The sequence below is a fragment of the Magallana gigas genome, chromosome 1, assembly GCF_963853765.1.
Source record: "Magallana gigas chromosome 1, xbMagGiga1.1, whole genome shotgun sequence".
In the NCBI taxonomy this organism is placed as follows: Eukaryota; Metazoa; Mollusca; class Bivalvia; order Ostreida; family Ostreidae; genus Magallana; species Magallana gigas.
In genome coordinates this window covers 50,800,895-50,822,501 of record NC_088853.1, presented here as the reverse complement: position 1 = coordinate 50,822,501, position 21,607 = coordinate 50,800,895, and the positions used below count along the sequence as shown (strand labels likewise).

The window sequence follows — 21,607 nt, the reverse complement described above, 5'->3', positions numbered from 1 at the left end:
TATTAAATTAAGAACACATGAACATTTAAAAAATTGTAAATTAAACATAGAATAAAACAATGATGAAAACACAGTAATGTATCAAAGTAAAAGATAAATATTAAAACCAAGATAAAGTATTGTAATGAAGTAATTCATTTATGTCAATAGATATCTTCAAAGTTCTATGTCTGAAAGAAACAATATGATAATTATTGGGAAAAAAACATTTAGGTAAAGAACATTAGTTTTATCATGTAAAAAAGTATTTCAAAAGGATATAACTTTACTATGACATTATGAAATTACTATGACTATGACAGTGAATAAAAACAAAATTGCATTGGATAAAAATGAAATCTTGAGTGTATATATGACCTTCAACATCATTGCAAATACAAACCAATAAACTTTTACATATGTGATGCTTTATCATGCTTAAAAATTATATAAACTGGAAAATAATGAAAATGAAATTGTGAAAATATCTACGATGACAAAAAACGACTTTTTGAAAATCCAAACATCAGTAACGAGTTAATAATAAATCTATTTAAAAATACATTTCACCAAATTTCGTCTATGAAATAAAACGCCACTCACTGCATGCTAATGATCATACTGGCATGCGACCAGTTCTCGCCGAGTACCATTTCTCGCCAGTGCATTGATACGTCATTTTATCAACACATAAAATAATATTCGAAAAATGACGTAACAATGCACTGGCAAGAAAAGGTACTTGACGAGAACTTGTCGCACGCCATTACAGTTTAACTGTGTATTGTATACCTTTAATATATATATATATATATATATATATATATATATATATATATATATATGATGAGGAAGATAAGAATTTATATACATGTACATTGATGTGGATTCTATGAAATAACGCAAGGATAATCAAAACAGGGTGAACACATATGGTATGATGAAACACGGAAACAGATACTGATTTTTATAAATTTCATATATATTTAGAAACACATGTACAAGCAATGCAATGATAACTGCTGATGACTCAGGTATAAACCTCAAATACACATGTATGTAGCTATACCTTAAGGTTGTAATACGGGTATCTATAACAACTTACCTTCAGTTCGCCCCGAACTTAAAAAAATCTTATCAAAATTCGTGTTACTAAGACAGAACAAGGATAACAGATAGTGCGTGAAAAAACCCCACGATTTCCATTCATTTATCATGACTAAAAATAAGCAGAGAAAAAAAATTGATATAAAAAATGTTGATAGATTTCTCAGATTCCAAAAACTTTCCTTTGTTACACAGTGTGTTGTTTATACAACAAAAATGAACAATTGGTTCATATCTGCATTATTGCGATTAAGAAATAGCAATATTTTAAGGATTTTTTTTTGTAAATCTTACACTCATCTGCAATAACGTACAACTTGCTTATTTCTGGAAAGGCGTATCATAGAGAGACGGCTGGGTGACTTCTCCTAGCGCCTGATACGCTGAGTTATCTCCCTCAACATTAACGTAAGTATCAGGGTTGACGGCGGTGTGACCAAGATCACTTCTCTGTGGTTGATTGGTGACTTCGTTGAGCTCCTGGTATGCCGTGCCGTCATCAACGTTGACGTCGTAACCAGTTGTAGATGGTGCAGTGTCTACAGGTTTGTTGTCCTTCGGTTGCTTATGCTGATGGCACTTATAACATTGTTCGTTTTTGCATAATCTGAAATGATATATATTTTCTCTATAAATCATTAACAAAGCAATATCAGTGAGTTAATATGAACGGAGTTGATGTTAAAACATTCTAATTAAGTCCAAGGAGTTGGGTTATAAAAGAAGAGGGCATTACCGCCTTGTATAAATTTAATGTTTAAGCATTTGATTACATAACACCATAGACCATTCATATAAATAAAAGCTAGTGACACGGATCAAATAGATATCAATCTTTTTACATTAAAGGAAACACATTTATATACAGGAGATTTCAAACATAATGTTTGAAATCTTATAATAATTGCAGAGGAAACTGCAACAAAAAGTTGTTATTGGTAAATTAAATTTAAAAACAACCTTAGGAAAGTCTGACAAAAATATACAAAAATCCTTAAAACAAACCTAAAACATATATAAAACAGATAACTTCACCTATTAACACAGTATTTTAAAAAAAATCACTTCATGAACTTTTAGATTGCTTTAAAGCATTTTTGATTAACTTAGCTTTTTCCACATTCATAAGTTTTGAATTTTATTTGATATTAATTATATGTTATTGCAATGATCTTACCTTATGGTAAGAAAAATGATAACGATAACACAGAGAGCGAGCAATGCAGAAACACTGTAAGTAATGGAGGGATGGTCAGCAGACTCTGCTGACGGTGGGAGATACTGTACTGTAAGTAACATTTGAAAATGAAAAAATCTTAGCATATAGTTAAAAATTTGACGTCAAAATTTTAAAAAGTTCAATGTATAAATGCTTTCATGATATAAAAAGTTTATAATGTTTTGCTGATAAAGTGCAAAATAAAACTACCTTTGTCACACTTTTCTCCTTGAAATCCCACAGCGCATCCTTCTGGGCATTTTCCGGTCACGTGATGACATTGTTGTTTGTCAACGCAGTTACCACAAGTCAACGAACAAAGGAGTCCATACGTGTTGTTACTACAAGCTAGTAAGAAAAGTTTCAAAAGAAACACAAATGGTCATTTATCATAAATTTACAATTATTTGAACGTTAATACATCGAGGATGCACATTGGCTAACACAAAAATAAATACTGATATGTACATGTACATGTAAGCATGCAAAATTGATGTATAAAAAGTACGAGAGAGATGATAAGAAGAAAATGGTGTTAGAGAATGATTAATCGGTGACCGAATACAATTTATACGTACTTTCTTTACAGTTGTTCCCCGTGTAACCAGTGTCACAGCCATTGGGGCACACTCCAGTCACTGTATCACATTCCTCTCCATTCCGACAGATTCCACAGTGCTCTTGACAATTATATCCATATGTATGACCGTCACATTCTGCGAACAATAATTATGGTCACATATTTTTTACTTGGAGGCTGAATATCTGATAGAATTTGAACATTTTTCATTTTATTTCAGATCTAAAGGCTTGAATTGTTTTATATGACATTAACATTACATTGCTATTAGATTTTAAATATGATTCCTTCTGCAATTACCTTTCCTGGGTATTTTGGGAAATTTATTGATATTATAAAAGATTTTTATTCTACATTTCGAAATTTATGATATGTTGTTTAGCGCGAAACAATAGTTAAAACGACGATGAATTGTAAATAAAAGTTTTGTACCTTCAGTGCAAGTGTTTCCAATGTACCCTCGGTCACATCCAGTTACACATGTTCCGTTTATATGATGACATTGTTGGTTATTAAGACATCGTCCACATGATATGCTACAGTTCACTCCAAAAGGTCCACCATCACATTCTATCAATAAAAGGATATATGCAATTAAAAGGGTATACAATTATTTGAAAAGATATGAAGCTGCAGATAGTGAGGTTTCAAATCATCTTTACTGAATGTTATACAACTTATACAATGTTTAACGAACGGTGTTCAGTTTTTAATCCAAGGAAATAAACGAAATAAAAGTACCCTAAGGATAACGATGTTTCTCCCAAAATCAGTTTGTGTGTAAAGCAGAAGAGCAAATAAACGGTTTAAAGATACCTTGCAAATAATTCAGAAATCAATTTAATATCTTATGCATTATAAACATTTCTCTTGCCATTCTTGGTTTAGTAAGATTAGTTGACTTAAATAGTTCAAGTCTATCCGTTTATATGCTTTTGATACTAAATGAGCTAAAAATGATAGTAAAAATCTATTAATTTATTTCTGTGCGTTTTAGACATATAATATGAATGGGTAGTACCAAATCTTGAATATCATTGTTTTATGTTTGAATATTCTTATGACCTAATGATTTATCACGATACATACTTTCTGTACAATGTGTCCCTTTCCATCCCGGATGACATCCAAGATCACAAAGTCCAGATTTTTTATTACAGCTGTTACAGTTAGCAGGACATTCTCGAGCACAGTTTATGCCAAAGTATCCATCTTGGCACTCTTCAAAAAAAAATAAAATAAAAGTGCATGCTAATTTATCTAAAGAACAATCTGGTCCGAGTTAACAATAAATAATAACAATTATTATTAAAACAATCTTTATATCATAACATATTATAAATAACTAAATTAGTTTATAATTAGTTTATAATAAGAATAAACTACGGTTCTCATTATTTACATCTTGATCTATATCATAAGTTAATGACAATGTTAGAAACAAGTTAATGACACAATTAGAAATAAATGACTATGAAAAAAAAATATTTATAGTAAAGTTTGAAACATAGAAAAGTAATATATTCTTGAATTGAGTGTCGCTATTCTATACCTAATTCACACTGGTGCCCTTTGTATCCAGGTTTACATCCCCCCTGACAGGTACCCGTCTGGATGTGACAGTATCCACAGTTGATGTCAGGACAGGGGAGGTCACAGTCAATACCATAGTATCCGGGTCGGGGACAACCTAGGTATATATAATCTTAACTTGTTTTCATTCTCCATTTACATTATCTTGTCTACTAACTTAATATATTCATTGTGGAAATGTATTGTCAATTGCTAACAGATATTAACAAGTAAACGACATTGTCACTATTGCATGTCATTATAAACAATATGATACATTGATGCATTGTACTGGTTTTCCAGTTAATCAAATGCAAACTTAGTGAGGGTTGTAAATTGATCAATTTGATCAAATTTGTCAATGAAAGAGATACGATTACTGAAATGTTTACGTACCTATTGAATACAATCCATACAAATTTTATACATTGTGTTTTGAAATTTATTTTATCTTTATTATTTGATTAAAAATGCAAATTTGACATTCTACGACGAAACTATAAACATAAACATGTCTACCATAGACTTCTACTTCGCAGAGTTCGTTAATAGCGTAGTCAGAATATCCACTAGGATAGGTAACTCCCGACAGTCTCTCGTTGTAGTAGATGACGTACTGACCATGAACAAAGCAGGTGGTGTTAAAGACAGCTGGTATCGTGCTTCTTGTGAAGTTCCTGTCTTTGTAGCAAAGTTTTCCCTCTAACTTGTCTGTTGTGTTTGAGACGTATATAGAGAATCCCAGAAATCTCGTTGTATGCCCGTTTGATGGACCTTCCAGAAAAATATACTGTATGCTCACAAAAATACCACATTGAATAAAGAGAAAAAAAATAAAGCCAGAAAAAGAACTATCCACTCGTTTCAAAACTACCCTCTAGCAAACTAGATCAAAACAATCTGAATCAAAAAATCAATTTAAGGTTGTTTGGGACATCTATCGATATTAATTTAGAAATAAAGTACGAGTTTTCGTGAATGTTGCAGAATAACCTCCGAGGTCGAGAAATGTTTTGAAATATAAAAGCCGAGGCGTTAGCTGAGGCTTTTATATTTCAAACAACATTTCGAGATCAAGAAGCTTTCCCTGCAATATTCACGATAACAAGAACTTTATTTCTATTCTACTTACATGTACAACCCAGTTTTCTACAGATCGTTTCTTCTATATAGAGACGATCTTGGTCATTTTGACGGCTGTTCAATGTAAGCCAAACGGTTTTGTTAGTAATGTTTACATATGTATCGATCAAAGTAATCACATGCAGACGACATAGTTTTTATTTTGATTTTTAATATTCTTCACTTATTCATAAAATATCTTTGATTCATATTTCTAATATTTTGAGGGCAATTTAAGACGATTATTACTACTACACGTTGTATATATTATGTAAAAACACTCAGTGAAAATGTGCTAGGAAGGTCCTAGGAACAGCTGCATTGATAAATCAAAAATAAACATTTGAGGCAACACACATCGTTTTGACTAGAACAAACACGTGAAATTGACATAGTTTTAAAACTGTTTACGGTTTGAAGTTGTACATGTACTTTCATGATCAGTGCGAGACAAATAAGTATTTCTGATCTGATAATTTACTGATGACCTTTGTGGTATATTGGAGAAAAATGTCCGCGGCATCTCGTTGATCTCGGCAATAACTGTAGTAGAATGTTGATTAAAGTACATTATAATTAACAGACTTTTACCAGTTTAGAATTATCAAATTTTACAATATCTTACCACAAATAGCTTTTAAAAATGTATAGAGAGGTAAAAAGTGTAAAACCCCGAGCGGGATTCGAACGACTCGTAGTAAACGCTCTAACCCACTGCGCTACGTTGTTAGGTGACAATATTGGGAAAGAAAATACTTATATAATTTCAATTCATTTTATCGTTTATTTCGATAAACAAAACGTCACAACATGGAAGTGTCCCTTACCACGTTAAGGACTTACAAAGCAAAGAAAACACAAAAAATTTATTGAAATGCTGTCAAAAATAATACTTTTCCAATTTTTGAAGCATGATATAAATTTTTATGAAGCAATAATTTCAACAAGAAAATTAACTTTAGACCTATCTTTCAGGTATGGATACACTCCATTTTTTTTTTCAAATTCAGTATGTGTAACAAAATGAACCTCACTCTTTAATACTCTCAAAGGTTTAATTGTAAAGACGAATCTAAATGTATATTAAATATCAGGAAATGCCTACATGTACTTAGGTCACCCACTCCTAATTACATCCCCCTACACTTTACAGCTATATGTTAAAGTTTAACTTATTTCATTCAACTTACGTGATTCTACTAAATTTTATATATTATAATGATATCGATTAACCAAAATTGACAATTCATGGCTCATTGACTATAATCCCTGACTTAACATCGACATGACCTTTAATTTTTGTTAAATAACTTATAAATGTGACTTCTTTAATAACTTAACATGCAATAAGGTTTTGCATAAGTTATGTCAATGTTCCGTATTATTTTGCAGATAATAACAAATCTGGAAATAATACATGAGTATTATACTGTGTATATATGGAGTACATGTATATTACGATTGTATTGCATTATCAGCACTTTTCGAGTTCCAACTCGTTGGCGTTATATGCATCATAAAAAGTGTTTCATACGACAAACAGATATTGCAGTAGTGAATCATTAATTTTCTGCAGAAATTGTTCCTCGAGTATAGATGGCTCTCTAAGATATCATTTTTTTAAAATAAAAAATGTTAACGAACACCCCTTACATTAAAAACAACTTTTTACTTGCTTTTTAACTTTGAATTCTTTGCATAAACACTTTGTGTATTGATTACATCACATTTCAATTCAATTTATCCCCCCTTTTGAGAAAAATATATCCGATAGCATTTGGCATATACAGTTTGATCACTGCACCAAAAATTAGAAAACAGATAAAATTCTAATCTGATCGCTGTCTATATAAATATTAATATTTTTAGCAGTATCTTTTATTTCTTTTGGCCCTTTTACCTGCTAAAACGATATTTATAATATATCAGCAGTAGTATTACTAATATACAGTTAAAAATAACTATTTTAAATTAATTACGATTGTAAAAAATATTACTGATATACTGGTACGTAGTAAAAAATATTACTGATATATTGGTACGTAGTAAAAATATTACTGATATATTGGTATGTAGTAAAAATATTACTAATAAATTGGTACGTAGTAAAAATATATCGGTACGTACCCCAGGGAAAATTCTCGGTCCTGTAATAGATCCGAATGTTATGGATGCTATAGATGCTCTCTAGATTAACCCACCAGGTGGCAGTACGTTCATAATTTTTAGACATTGAACACTCTCCTCCAAAAGCACGCAGGTTTGATTTGTGTCCATCCACAGCATTGCCGGCACTGACGTTAGCATGTCTGTATATGTTCTCCTGATATGCTGGTTTGCGTAGAGCTAAGTTAACTGTAAAATTATTTAGATCATTACTATTTGAGCATTTTAACGAAAAGAAGTGTCTCACAAATGTTGAACTCTTATCTCGTATCACAGAAGTTTTGGGTATGCATATAAAATCTCGCTTCTTGTAAATTTGCAAAATAAAACATCATTGTTATTATGCATCATACACAAATTTAAAACTAACCTAGACCAAAAAACAATAATTCTCCGAATAACTAGGTAAAGCACATTTCCACATTGCTCTCCTTAAAGGTCTTACGCAAGGAAATAGCCAATCAAACTGAACTTAGTCAATTGTAGTTCCATATATATACAGACAATTTCTTTTCTTTCTTCCTTTTTGGCACCTTATATTAGGCCTATAGTATTGATTTTGGACTCAGTGGCTAGGAGAATTATTACTTTAGGGGAATTGTCACACTAATTTCAATGGAACTATTTTTTTTAGATGCACATGATGCAACTTCCTGGATGGTGCTGAGCCTGTTTGTCAACATGTGGAACCCACGTGTACTTGGGGGTAGGTATGTTTACTCTCAATTATCTCTTTTAGAAACCGCATAAGGCGTTATTTTTCTGATCTGATCTTTTTTCTTGAAGCATTTAACTAAAATTTCTCTTTCATGAGTTAAATGCTGATAGTATAGTTAATTAATTAACTGAATTAAAGCTATATAGTAACATATAGTGAAATTAATTCCTTGTGTGAGACCTTAAATCGTATGATACGCAGTTTTATATATTTATATCTCTAAGAAGATTTGGTGTCTGTTTTACGATGTTCGTATTCGAAACTTAGAACAAGGTTGCGAGAAACAAAAAATACAACCTAGGTTACATGTGCGTCCTCCATAGCCCGCTTCACATCCCTGTAAACAAGTTCCATCAACGTGGTCACAGTGGGAGCTGTATAAACAATGTCCACATTTTCTCTGGCATCGGTAACCGTATGTTCTATTCTGACATTCTATAATGAAAGGAAAAAAAATGAAAGTATAAAGCAATTGGTGCAAACTTGTAGATCTGTGCGGTATGGTCAAATATCTGCCCCCGATTTCAACCAATTTTTAAATAGTATGGTATAAAAATAAAATCTTCACAAATTATTGTATAGAGGATGCCTATAACTATAATAATGATTTTAGTCACCATTGCTCTTTCGCTGTGTATCTATGACGTCACCTAAATGGCCTAATTCCCGCAAATTTGCAAACAAATGAACATTTTCTCATTTTTGCTCTATATTTTGCATTCGGAAGTATAGAGCGCAGGTCTGCTCAAGTGCGATTTTAACATATGTTTTTCTTCAGATAGTTATACACATTATACTAAAATATGGTACTTGAGCAAGCCTGCGCTCGATGTTTCCCAGTCGAAAACCATCGGAAAACACCCATATTTTGCTACAAAACATCAATTTATCAAAATAATGCAATATTCATGACGTCATTTCTACATTATGACGTCACTGTGGTGATAACCTTTTACACTTTTATTTCCAATATGATTTTAACTATCTTTCACCTTATTTTAAAGCTCTTTCTAAAACTTTGATTTTGGGGGGCAAAAATTGCATAAAACCGCACTTAGTCCTATTATGTATGACAGGCTGACTTGGTCAGCATCACAATGTTTAGACCGGTGAAATCATCCATTTGTATTACTGGAACTTTTGTGATTACATGTAAAAACTTTGAACTATTTGGCTGAAAATATGATTTTCTTAATTCCGGATCAAAGAACAGGTTTTCTGCTCCAACTCTTGTCTATGTAACGTTTGGTCAGAGTTTTATAAAACAATCATTTTACTCTTAAAAGGTTTAATAAGAATCGCTCTCGTCTCTGGTGCATAGGCTGTTGATATTATATTGTATCATTTAATTCATTCTTTTTAATTAAAATATGGTTGAAATTAACTTATATAATTGTATAAAAACGTTAAAAGGCAGCGAGAATAGACAAAGCAAATGTCTAACATAGTGAGTATCGTCTGCTTGATACTATGCAATTATGCAATTATTTACTGTAGTATAACACATAAAATGTATTAAGCATACAAGGAAATTTATGCTTGTTGTTTCTGAAATTTATGATTTTTTTTGCCATTTAAACGAATTCTACGTAGGCTGTCAACAGATCTTTTGTTATACTGATCAAAGCGTTCATGTAGTTAAAGATCCCCAGGAGTGTACAGCTTACCTTGATAACACCGAGAACCTCTATATCCCGGATCACATCCCTCAAAGCAGGTCCCGTTCACGTGGTTACAGAGCGACTTGTTCACGCAATGTCCACATGCTTTATAGCATCCGTTCCCGTATGTTCCATTGTCACATTCTACAATCAAAGTATCGAAGTACTGAAAGCATGTCTCTTTTGATGTGTCATTATGCATAATGTGTAGTAAAGGCTAGCAACATCTTTCTCGTTTTTTCTCTCTCATGCTTTTAAAGTCGGCAAAGCGTCAGAGCGACTATTAACTATTTACAATAATATGTCTGTCTGGTATAAAATGAGCAGTGTGTAGAATTCCAAACATGCGTTGAAAATCCTCCTCCATTCGTTGATTTGCAGCCTTTGCATACCTTTGCTTTGTAAAGTAGTTCATTCAAAATTGCGTAGTCTTGTTTTAAAACACAATAACAAAAACACACTCGTCGCTGAATTTATTTGAATACCCCCCCCCCCCCCCTTCCCCCGAAATAATAGATTGAAAGGCGACACATGAACATAAAATAAATAATTCTAATTTTAAAGATATTTGAATATGTATAAAAACATAATATGATTGGGCATCAGGGGCTCTGCCTATCTAAGAAACCACACCCATGTTTAAAAATATTTTTTATAAAGAGAATCTTATTCTGCAATTAATTCTTGAAAGAAAATCCAAATCACACCTACGTTCATTGTCACGTATAGTTAGAAGTATTCCTTGGCAAGTAGTCATCCCATTAAATCAAATTAGTCAAAAAAATTCAAAATATCAAAATATATTTATAGGATCCTTTTCCGCCCTTTAGAAGAAGGTTGCATTTAAATTCTTCGAAGCTATTTTAAACAGATATTGTTCAACCAGATGCCTTTTCTAATCAACTCTTCAAAGTTTTGCACGAGAGAGAGAGAGAGAGAGAGAGAGAGAGAGAAAGAGAGAGAGAGAGAGCGAATCTAGATTAAAGAAACTTATTATAAACATATTATTTCAATATCTAAAACATAGAATATACAATATAAATAAAAGATTCTGGAGTTCTCTGCAGTTTCAGAGATACATACAATAAAGACAGATCAACAATAAAACAGCCAACCCCCCCCCACCCCACAAAAAGACTTAATATATATGTGTGACATGCCGCTCACGACACTCAACTAAATTTCTTTGTTTGGATAATTCAAGTCGGATTGTATTTGTCCTAACATATAGAGCCCAAAAAGCCAACAGTGCATTCTCTTTTTGAGACAAAAATCAACGAAATCTTTACGTTCAGAGAGTAAAGGGATAAGCTTCAAAGGTAAATCAATTGTTTTATAACTACAGGAACACTGATACTGAAAAAACAGTGTTATAAACAATAAATGCAATAACTAAACCACAGTCTCACGTTCTTTGCACGTGTCTCCGCGATATCCTGGAAGACAGCCCTTTGAACAAATTCCATTGAAGCGACTGCAATCTGTTTGGTCTTTACAGTTTCCGCATTGACTCGTGCATCCTCGGCCATAAAAACCTACTCCACATTCTGAAACAGATCAGCGTATTTAAAGTTAGTTCTTTAATACCACATAATTGTTTTTTGTTTGTTTAGTAAAACCATTCTATTGACACTTCTATCTGTAATGCATGGGAGATATTTTTGGAACTTTTATGGAAAGAATGATTTCCAAGTACAATTGCGTGAATTCGAACTTTAAAAAACAAAACAAAAAACCATACGAATCGCTTTAATTAAATCCAGTTCAATGTTTAGTTACTAGCCAATGTTTTATATATGCATGGTCGAAACTTTAGTTACAAATTAACAGCTTTAAACAATAACAATGTTTATTGTATAGTTCATCTGAAAATATATACTACAATGATTGACAATTTCAACTTTCCAATGCTGTATAATATCTTAATCTAGTATAAATTCACTTAAAATAAACAATTTCAGACCGAAATGGCCGATTATATATGGAATTCAAGTTGACATTTACTGAGGATCTATCATTCCAAAATATGTCTTATGTTACGTACATTCTTTGTATTCAACCTAAATATACGTTTGAGCAACCATATTGACAACCAAAAGAAGAGCACCAACAAACAAAGAAACCTAACCAAAATTTATATAGTAAACTCAATTCCAGAGAATACCATTTTGGAACAATATTTGGTGAGATTATATGTTAATTCGTGCTATCGGGACGAATAATTATTAAATAGCTGTGACGATCAAACATGCGTTTATTCAATACACATACAACACAATTAAATCATACACCGAACCCGACCCGAATTCCGAACCCGTTCCAAATATTTAATACAGCATTTCATCAACATTATAATTCTGTTCTTAAAGTGTTGTTAAAGAATGTCTTTTAAATGCCCCTTTTAGTGAAGTGGATTTCTAGCTAGACTTTTCCTTTCCTTTTGAATGCTAATAATACACTAGTTAGGTTGGGAAAAATATCACTGATGGTTAAATTAGCCCATTAAGCCCGTATAAACCATTCAATGAAGCATTGTGCATTTTACATAAACAACTCTTAGTTTTTTCGTTTCTAAAATTATAAAAAAAAGTCAGCTTACATGTGAGTTACGCTGGGTGTTAATGAGTCCGATACAAAGTAAATGGCTGGTTAATATTAACATTAATTAAAATTTCTACAACTTGTAAAAGTCTTTTGACGTACGACAGTCTCTTTGTGTTTTAAATGTCACTTAAAATCGTAAACGATCAGAAGCATAGTAAAAGATATAAGCATGAAAAATAAAAATCATTTCACTATATTTACATTTTGCATTATACATTTCACTGAATGTAGAATATATGTAGAATGTAGAATATAGCCAATTTTTGGATGTTGTTCAAAGATTTATTAATTATGAAGACAAATCTGAAAATTTGTATTACACAAGTACATGTAACACAGAATCGACACAGATGACAAGACAATTGTACATAATCACACATATGCAACGCATTTTATACAATTTAGAACTTTAATTAATTATATTTATTCTTAACGGGCAAACAGACCTAGTACTTATAGCATATCCCTATACAAAATTTTTGCCAGTCCCGTTCAAGGGCTAGGCAGAGAGTTCCAGTTCTGTGTACGATTTTGGCGTGGAAGGGTGATGAATTAATCATGTGACCCAATATTGTCTTTGCTTTCATTAAAGATTTTAAACATTCACTCTACACATGTATACAAACCCAACACTTAACGCCAGTGCAATAATTAAATGCAGAAATATCGTTATATAAATGGTTATCTATACGTAAGTAATTTGATAACAGTAATTCCTTTTAAAAAGTCAATTTGATTAAAGTAAATCATTAAAAGGACTGGGTGTGTTCTTACGATTTACCTGATAAAATCTTGTTACGGTTTTGTGAGTAGTAGTAGTTTACATAACAATCGCAAGAATAAAAAACTATTAATAAATCGCAAATTAAAGTTAGCTTACAATTAAAAATCAAATTCGAATTTATTGTTGTTGATCAGGGTAATGTATATCAAGATATATACTGTATACCAATTTTTATTCGCGATAACTTTATTTCGCGATTAACTGCCGAAAAACCGATTCGTAAGTTATATTTTAGTAAATAAATGGCATAAAAACGACTAATGTTCGCGACTTAGCCGTATTGAGATCAACGTTGCAACAAAAAACAACCGACAAAGACTGGTTCACGGCGAACAATATTGGCGGTGACGAGGCGTTCGCTAACATCGCGAAAATTTCTCATTTGCGAATAAAACTTGGTCTACATTAATTAAATTATTATTTTCCATTGAAAAGCAATCTTGGTCACAAGTTCATTACCATACAACTATAACTTAAATGTCAAAAAAAGATATTGAAAACCTCTTTCTATATCATTGTTAAATTCTTTTTTTACAGAAAGTTTAATTTTTTGAATGATACATAACAATACATGTAACTTTTTTGAATAATACATTACGAAGTTATCAACAAACGTTTCGATTACAGGTAACTTACCTTGATCACACATTTGACCTTTGTACCCTGCCTCGCACCCCTGTAAGCAAGTTCCAATTACGTGGTCACATTGCGCTCTATTTAAACAATTCCCACAATTCCTTTGGCATCCGTCTCCGTATTTTCTATTGACACATTCTATGGTAAAAGTAATTCAAAGGGTAGCGTGAACAGTTTGGAAGTTGAAACGAGGACGCATGTGATGTATTTATACAGTATTGCATGCAACTTTGAGGCGCATTATAGCTTCATTAAAATCAAGGAGAGAAAATTGTAGGGAGAACAACGCAAAATGTTTGAATAAAAATAGTTTGAACGTTCCTTTACTTGAAAAGTGCTGATATAATCCTGAGCTATGCATTTATTTGTTTGTCGTAACTAAACATATGCACTGATTAAGGAAAATGTTTATGTGAAGTACAATACAAAAGCATTGACTATAAAAACGATGACAATATATTGCAAAGAAATTAAAAAAAATATGCTGATTTCCTTGATGATGGTGATGATAGAATGATGATGATGATGACGATGATGACTGATACATGAATATGAGAACCCTAAAATAATGCTAATTATAGTTAAACATAACAACTAACTTAGAAGACATTTTAAGAGACTTTAATTTTAACTGTGTACCCAATTCACACTGGTGTCCTTTGTATCCAGGTTTACATCCCCCCTGACAGGTGCCCGTCTCGATGTGACAGTATCCACAGTTGGCGTCAGGACAGGGAATGGTGCAATTGATACCATAAAAGCCAGGTGTAGGACATCCTACAAAATTATGATTTAATATGAAGTAATGTTTGATTTAAATAATCACAGGGTATGAGTAAAGTTGAATAGTTCTCTGAATTAAAAACAACAGTTATGTTTGTATTTTAATTATCGACCGAATATATTGGCAAGGGGAAGCTTTTTTGACACTTTTTTCATATCAAGGTCACAATGAGTATGCTATTGAAATTTTTAATAAGCAAACACGTCATTTTTTAAAAATATACTAGTCACCTGCGTTAGTATGTAAATCAAATAAATAAAAAAAAAAGGATTATCAAAAGCATAAATGCATTTTAAAAAATCGAAAATGTTTATTTGTGATAAAAGAGAACGCCTTTTTTTCCCAGAAAACCTCACATATTTCGAGTGTATTACTTGAGTTTAGGATAAAACTATTAGTGATAGACAGGCAGATATTACAGACAAACTAGTAAACATAAACATGTTTACCATAGACTTCTACTTCACAGAGGTCGTTAAAGGCGTAGTCAGAATATCCACTAGGATAGGTAACTCCTGGTAGTCTCTCGTTGTAGTAGATGACGTATTGACCATGTACAAAGCAGGTGGTGTTAAAGACAGCTGGTATCGTGCTTGGGGTGAAGTTGGTGTCTTTGTAGCAAAGCTTTCCCTCCGACTTGTTTGTTGTGTTTGAGACGTATATAGAAAATCCCAGAAACCCCGACGTATATCCGTTTGTTGCATCTAAAATAATCAACAGTATTTTATTACAATCATCGAGAATTTGGTCAATTCTCTATGCTTTTCTATGGAGAAAAATACATGTAACAAAATGGATGTACAGCGCTATTGTTACTGGTTTTAAAACCACACAATCAACACATCAACCTTGAAGATAAAAATTCCATTTGTTTACATGTTCCTTTATTTATAAATAATTTAATTTATCTGACAATTTTAGGAACATACCCCAATATACATTGCCTGTCATGTAATAGATCCGGATGTCGTGGATACTGCGGGTACTGGTCAGATTGACCCACCAGGTGGAGGTACGTTGATTTTGGGCTGACATTGAACATTGTCCTCCAAGAAAAGTTAGATCAGTCTTAAGTCCATCAAGAGCCTTGCTGGCGTCAGTATCAAAAGCATTGTATGGGTACTCTTCATGAGCTGGTTTATTTAGTGCCAAATTATCTGTTGAATAAAAATTAAACCCAAAAGAATATGATTTACAGATTATATACATGTAATTATCAGTTGAAAAAAGATGCGCCGTTTAAAAAATGTTTGATGATTTTTTATTCTGCTTAAAAATATTTTAAATATGATATCTTCTTCCTTCACTAAAATTCTGTACTTGAGTCAGGCATCCTGGCTTTCTGATCTCAATTTCCGGGATTTTGATGAGATTGTAAACTACAGAAATTTATTCATATAACATGCAATTCTTATTAATTTTATGCCTGTGCAACTGAAAACGACCATTGCCAATTACTGTAGTATTTTTAAGGGCACTTTTATACGTTGCATTATAGAAAAATATACAATTATAATTTTTCACACGAGGGTGAATAAATGACACATTCTGTATGAAGATTATCACATTACTTATCATATGGCTTCGGTTACCTTGAGTTTTGTCGTGTTTTGTAACCCTGGTTTTGTTAATGAATACAGATGAATGGAATTATTGTAAACTTTAACATGAACACAATGTACATGTGAACTATTGATGTTTTTAGGCATAACTTATTAACATTACCTTTGACAAAATTTATTTTAAAATTTTAAAATTAGTTTCTATATTGGACGAATAAATCAACAGATAAGAAGATTCTATGAGTGTTATGAGTGTGAAAAATTATAATAAAAAAGCGGCATATGCAAATGTAGCATATTTAGAAGAATGTTTATCGGGTGACCCAAGGAAAATACAAAATTGATAAAAAAAAAAGGTACTGTATACAGGGTAAATTTCACCCTTCTACTCTTGCAAACAGTTTCAGCTCCTCTAGAATTCGCCCAGACATAGATGTGTTTTAAGGTAATACAAAACACCCCTGAAATTATCTATTTGAATATTTTTTTCAAATAAACAAAATAACGACAGTCACTTAATATTATGTAAAAAATATTTCAATCCATTATCTTAAAAATTATATAAATCATACCCACCAATTACTCAAGGCCGAAAAAAATTGAGGTACAACGTATTTTGATGATTTTGAAACATACATGTGGATGATGTTTAAATGATTTTTTTGTTTTTGCATTTTAGCCTTATATCATTTAAAAATGCGTAACTTGTGTTGTTTTCAAAATAAAGACCTGAATTTTAAAAAACCCAGAATCAATTCTTTGGCTTTATGTTAAAAAAAATTCAAGGTCATATCAATAGGTCAAAGGTCAAATATTATGACGTCATCTAGGATTTTTATCAATTTTTACCACCCTCAAATATACTTAAACCTTAACTAATTTAAAACCAATGGTTAAATTTTCTTTAGTTTGACATATTTTAATTACAGTGTCGTGACAATCATACTGTTAAATTTATTCAAATTTAAATGATACATTTTCTTTTTAGAGACAGTTAAGTGCTTTAAATTTTCGTCTTAAAAGAGATTTCGCAAGCGGTAGTTTTACATTGTATTGCATCAGAAATTATCATAAGTTACAAGTTAGAATTTATTTCAGTATCTTTAAGTAATAAAAAGGTCTCCTGTAAAAATAGCAGCACAAAGATTTGCAATATCTTGCAAAAAAACTTAATGGCATAGGAAGTTATAACAATGACTATTTCATTTTACACCACACTGAAAGAAGATTCAAATGGTCTGTTAGGGGCAATGTGGTCACACACCGGATTGTTTTTTTCTTCCAATTTTACATATTTATTTCCAAAGAAAAAATATAAACATTTCAGAAAAATTGAATTATAGGAAATATTTTGCTTATCTGTTTTGTACTACCTTAAGAGAGATAGTTTGAAACATCGTAATTCGCCCATTCTTAAATTTGCCCGTTGACACCGAGGGCGAAAGAGGCGAAAATAAAACGGGGGCGAATATTATATGTGGTGGTTCAAAATTCCAAGAGAGATAACTCTATCTTAACCCCCTATTGCTTTATGTTCAGTCATTATCCCTGTATTGTGCGAGACGTTGTTCTCAGTTTAAAAAATGTAAAAAAATGTTTTTAACTTTTGTACAAATAAACCTAAGCTTTTTAGCAACCCTTATTATACCTTTAGCTAGCAATCAGCTACATGAATGATTAAAGGTTTTGTCATGACTGATGCTTAATACACTCTCCACTTGAATCTCTGTATAGTTTCTTATACAATAGCTTGACTACATGACACAATTTAAACACAAAATCGTTTCAAATATTTAGTTATATTATTCCGGAATATTTGACTTTTCACATGTGTTTTGTGTTATCTAATATACATACATATGACATTTCTGAATAAGTTTTCTCGTTATATCTCAAATGAGATAATTAAGGAATGGATTTAATTTTGACGTATGTTATACAATATAACATAACTTGGGGCAGTTTACGCTTCACAAACCGCAAAGTGGTTTATAAAAAAGCGTAAACTGTCCCAGATTATGTTATATTGTATAACATACGTCAAAATTAAATCCATTCCTTATAATTTAATACTTAAAACAAATCTAATTCTCCCTACCATTTTCATGCTTTTGTTTGAACCGTAAATAACATTTAAACTACCCGCGCATTGGCACAACATCCTTAGTAACAGCTGACCCAGATTAGAAGGAAACGAGGGGTGGCGGTCATATTTGAATTTGATGTTTAGACGCTGGTTCGCGTCTTCACAGTTTACTTCTCAAAGTTAAAGGTACAGTTGTCAAAAGTTGAATTAGACATCCGTTAGACATGTGAAAGTGTGGAGATTGCAGGGGCAGGCCTCTTGGGGCCGCTGATGAAGCACACATCAAGTTTATGTTTGGAGATCGACTCGGATATTGGGAGCGGTGTGTGAAATGACCGAGCATGCTGAAAATTGATTGTTTGCATGTTACCACTTTACAGTAAGTACATGTACACTAAAAGTTTCGCTCATTTGTTTTCTCTGAGCCATCGAGATTGTAACTGTTAACAGAGGATTCATATTTACAAGTTATGATTAATATCCCAACATCGATTATTAACCTGTTAACAGTCTATAGTAATGGGGGGGGGGGGGGGGGGTAGCTAGCTCAGTCAGATAGAAATCTGCTCGCCAAATGTTTTTACGAAAAGAGGCATCAGGATATTAAAACCACACCAAAATACCGCCATAAACCTAGATAGCTTAAAAGTAAAGCGCTCTGAAAAGAGAGATTTGGGTGCGGTTCCCATTCTGGGTTAAAATTTGATGTTTTTGGTAAATAAGGCGCTTATTTTTACTATGGTATAAAATTTATTGATATTTCTTTATTCATCCGTTTCATACCTTGAAAAAGATTTAACTCCCCCTCAAGTTTTGTGCTCCTTTTCGCTGAAATTCTATTTTTAGTTGTCTTGAAGTTGTTTCAGCTCCATTTGTGAGATATTTTTAAATCATTTTTAATTTTTCAATTTGGAAAGATTGGAGCATATTTTTTTTTAAAATTTATAATGTGCAAATGAAAAAAGATAAACTTGGTCATATTCTATTTATTTACTTTTATATACACATGCATGCAAGTGTACATGTAAGGTTTACATGTAAAACAAAAGTCGTTCCGGATAGATGTGGTGAAGGGTGTGTGTCCCCATATCAAGGTATGTTATACAATATTATACATGTCCCACCATCTGTATCAGCCAATCAAATGAGATGTTACAACCAAAATTTAATTATTTTTATATACATGTCCCGAAAACTGCTTAATCACATCAGAAACAGTTATATTACACAGGAAATAGTTTTATTGCCCTTCCAAAACTGCTAAATCACAATCGCGTGCAATTTTAATGCATTGCGTCGGGTTCGAACTTTAAAGAACCAGTTGCTAAGCAAACGTAAACAGTACCGTTTTAAATTCAGTGGTACTTTAATTGTTTTATTGATAAGAAAGAAAATTACAATTATAGAAATCAAATTTAGCGTGATCTTACAGAAAACAACAAACGCAACTTGGCCTTTACCGAGGAAAATAAGACAGCCTTCCGAAATTTCAGTCAGTCCAATACAGTAAAATTCAAGCACATCATTATTATAGATTTGACTCTTTACAAAACATTTTACATGGATTTGTAAAATATGAACCTGTTTAAAAAATTCATTTGTTAATTAAAGAAAAATACGTTCGTTAACCGCTTTGGTTTGTTTAAAAATGTTATATAACATATTTTCTGTTTTCTTTGGCGACATTGCCTGCCTATTTGTCCCTCGGTGACGGAAAGCCCTGGAGTGTAATGTCGCCCTCTGACTTCGACTTCGGGCGACATAATACTCCAAGGCTTTCCTTATATTTCGGGGTAAACGTTCTGGTATATCGTTTTCGAAGGAATGTAGTATATGTGAAATATATGTGAAATATTTATATTAGAAGATTAAATATTTGTCACCATAAGGCCATTTTACGATGCTAATATTGCATTTTGATTAATGCAATTAATTAAACAGAGCATATCGTTCAAAGAGTCATAAAAGCAAACGTTTCCCGTCAGTACAAACGTTTATACATAAAAATGTATTCGTAAATAGAAATGATGAAGATTGTTTTAGTGTTTTCGTAAAAGATCACGCCTTAGAACGCCGAAATGTTATTTACAAAAGGTTAAACAGCAAAAAGGATTAACATTGTCAAAAGTCATTTCTAGGGTGAGGGCATTTGGATCAAAAGTAAAAATCATGATAATTGATGGAATCATTTTATTGTTATATGAAATCCTTATTCCCGTTATTTTTCTCGTCGGTAAAACGCCAAGCAGGTTCAACAGTTATATCCCATGGCAAAAACCGTGAATGTATAAACAAATGATAATTTAAAAAGATAAAGGAAAGTATTTCGTATTGTGGTATGGGAATTGCTCAAACAAAGATAGCTCTCATAGTCTTTTAAAATTCATTATTCACAACGAATAAGAAATAAGTATACTTATAAATGTTTGCTTACCGTAAGCAGAAGAGAAGGCAAACCATAAAGCAATACAAATATTTATACAAATATTTGTCAAAAACATTTCTTCAAGGTCTTTTAAAACAAAATAACATGTTGGTCTTCCAACTTTTTTTTTAAGTGCGTAAGACTAACATCTTCCTTATTCCGAGATCCCCCAATCAAATTTGAGTCATTTTGGTAGCTTCCTTTAGTGTGGAAAGTTGTGATAAGAGCACGAGAAACTTTAAACATGTACTTGTATTTAATATGTAGTTCCGTTTAATATATAGGTTAATTCCGCCTTTCTTTAAGACAGAAAAACATTTGTACATTTAAATGGGATTTTATCTATGAATTTCTGGTAGTTTAATTTTTATAAAGACAAGTTCGGTTTTGTTTAAAATACTTTGTTAAGAAAAAAAAACCAATAAAGATAAACACAGAGAGAATAAAATACCATATACAGGAAAAATTTCACTGTCGTGAATTTTTACGAATTTCTTCGGAAACTCGCTGTTTTTACATAATATTTTTTCATGTTATTTTTTATGAAAAGGGAAATTGCGTACAAAATAATAAAAAAAGATTCCTATATTATTAAATTGTAT

At 31.9% G+C, this 21,607-nt stretch overlaps 1 protein-coding gene across 3 annotated transcripts; it reads right to left on the bottom strand.

Annotated features, from left to right (window-relative positions):
- Positions 1-834: 834 nt before the first annotated feature.
- LOC136270880 (multiple epidermal growth factor-like domains protein 10) lies at positions 835-21,153 on the bottom strand. Of its 3 annotated transcripts, XM_066069779.1 has the most exons (17): positions 21,015-21,153; positions 15,862-16,089; positions 15,382-15,636; positions 14,788-14,925; positions 14,149-14,286; positions 11,534-11,671; positions 10,131-10,268; positions 8,761-8,898; positions 7,707-7,934; positions 4,977-5,231; positions 4,438-4,575; positions 3,975-4,106; positions 3,318-3,455; positions 2,884-3,021; positions 2,516-2,653; positions 2,264-2,372; positions 835-1,693 (listed from the first exon to the last, which is right to left on the bottom strand). In XM_066069779.1, the coding sequence occupies exons 1-17, from the start codon at positions 21,079-21,081 to the stop codon at positions 1,408-1,410; spliced, it is 2,802 nt and encodes a 933-aa protein (XP_065925851.1). In that variant the 5' UTR covers positions 21,082-21,153; the 3' UTR covers positions 835-1,407. The 3 variants fall into 3 exon arrangements, with proteins under 3 accessions (XP_065925851.1, XP_065925855.1, XP_065925861.1); XM_066069783.1 differs by lacking the exon at positions 11,534-11,671; XM_066069789.1 differs by lacking the exons at positions 11,534-11,671; positions 14,149-14,286.
- Between the last annotated feature and the right edge of the window lie 454 nt (positions 21,154-21,607).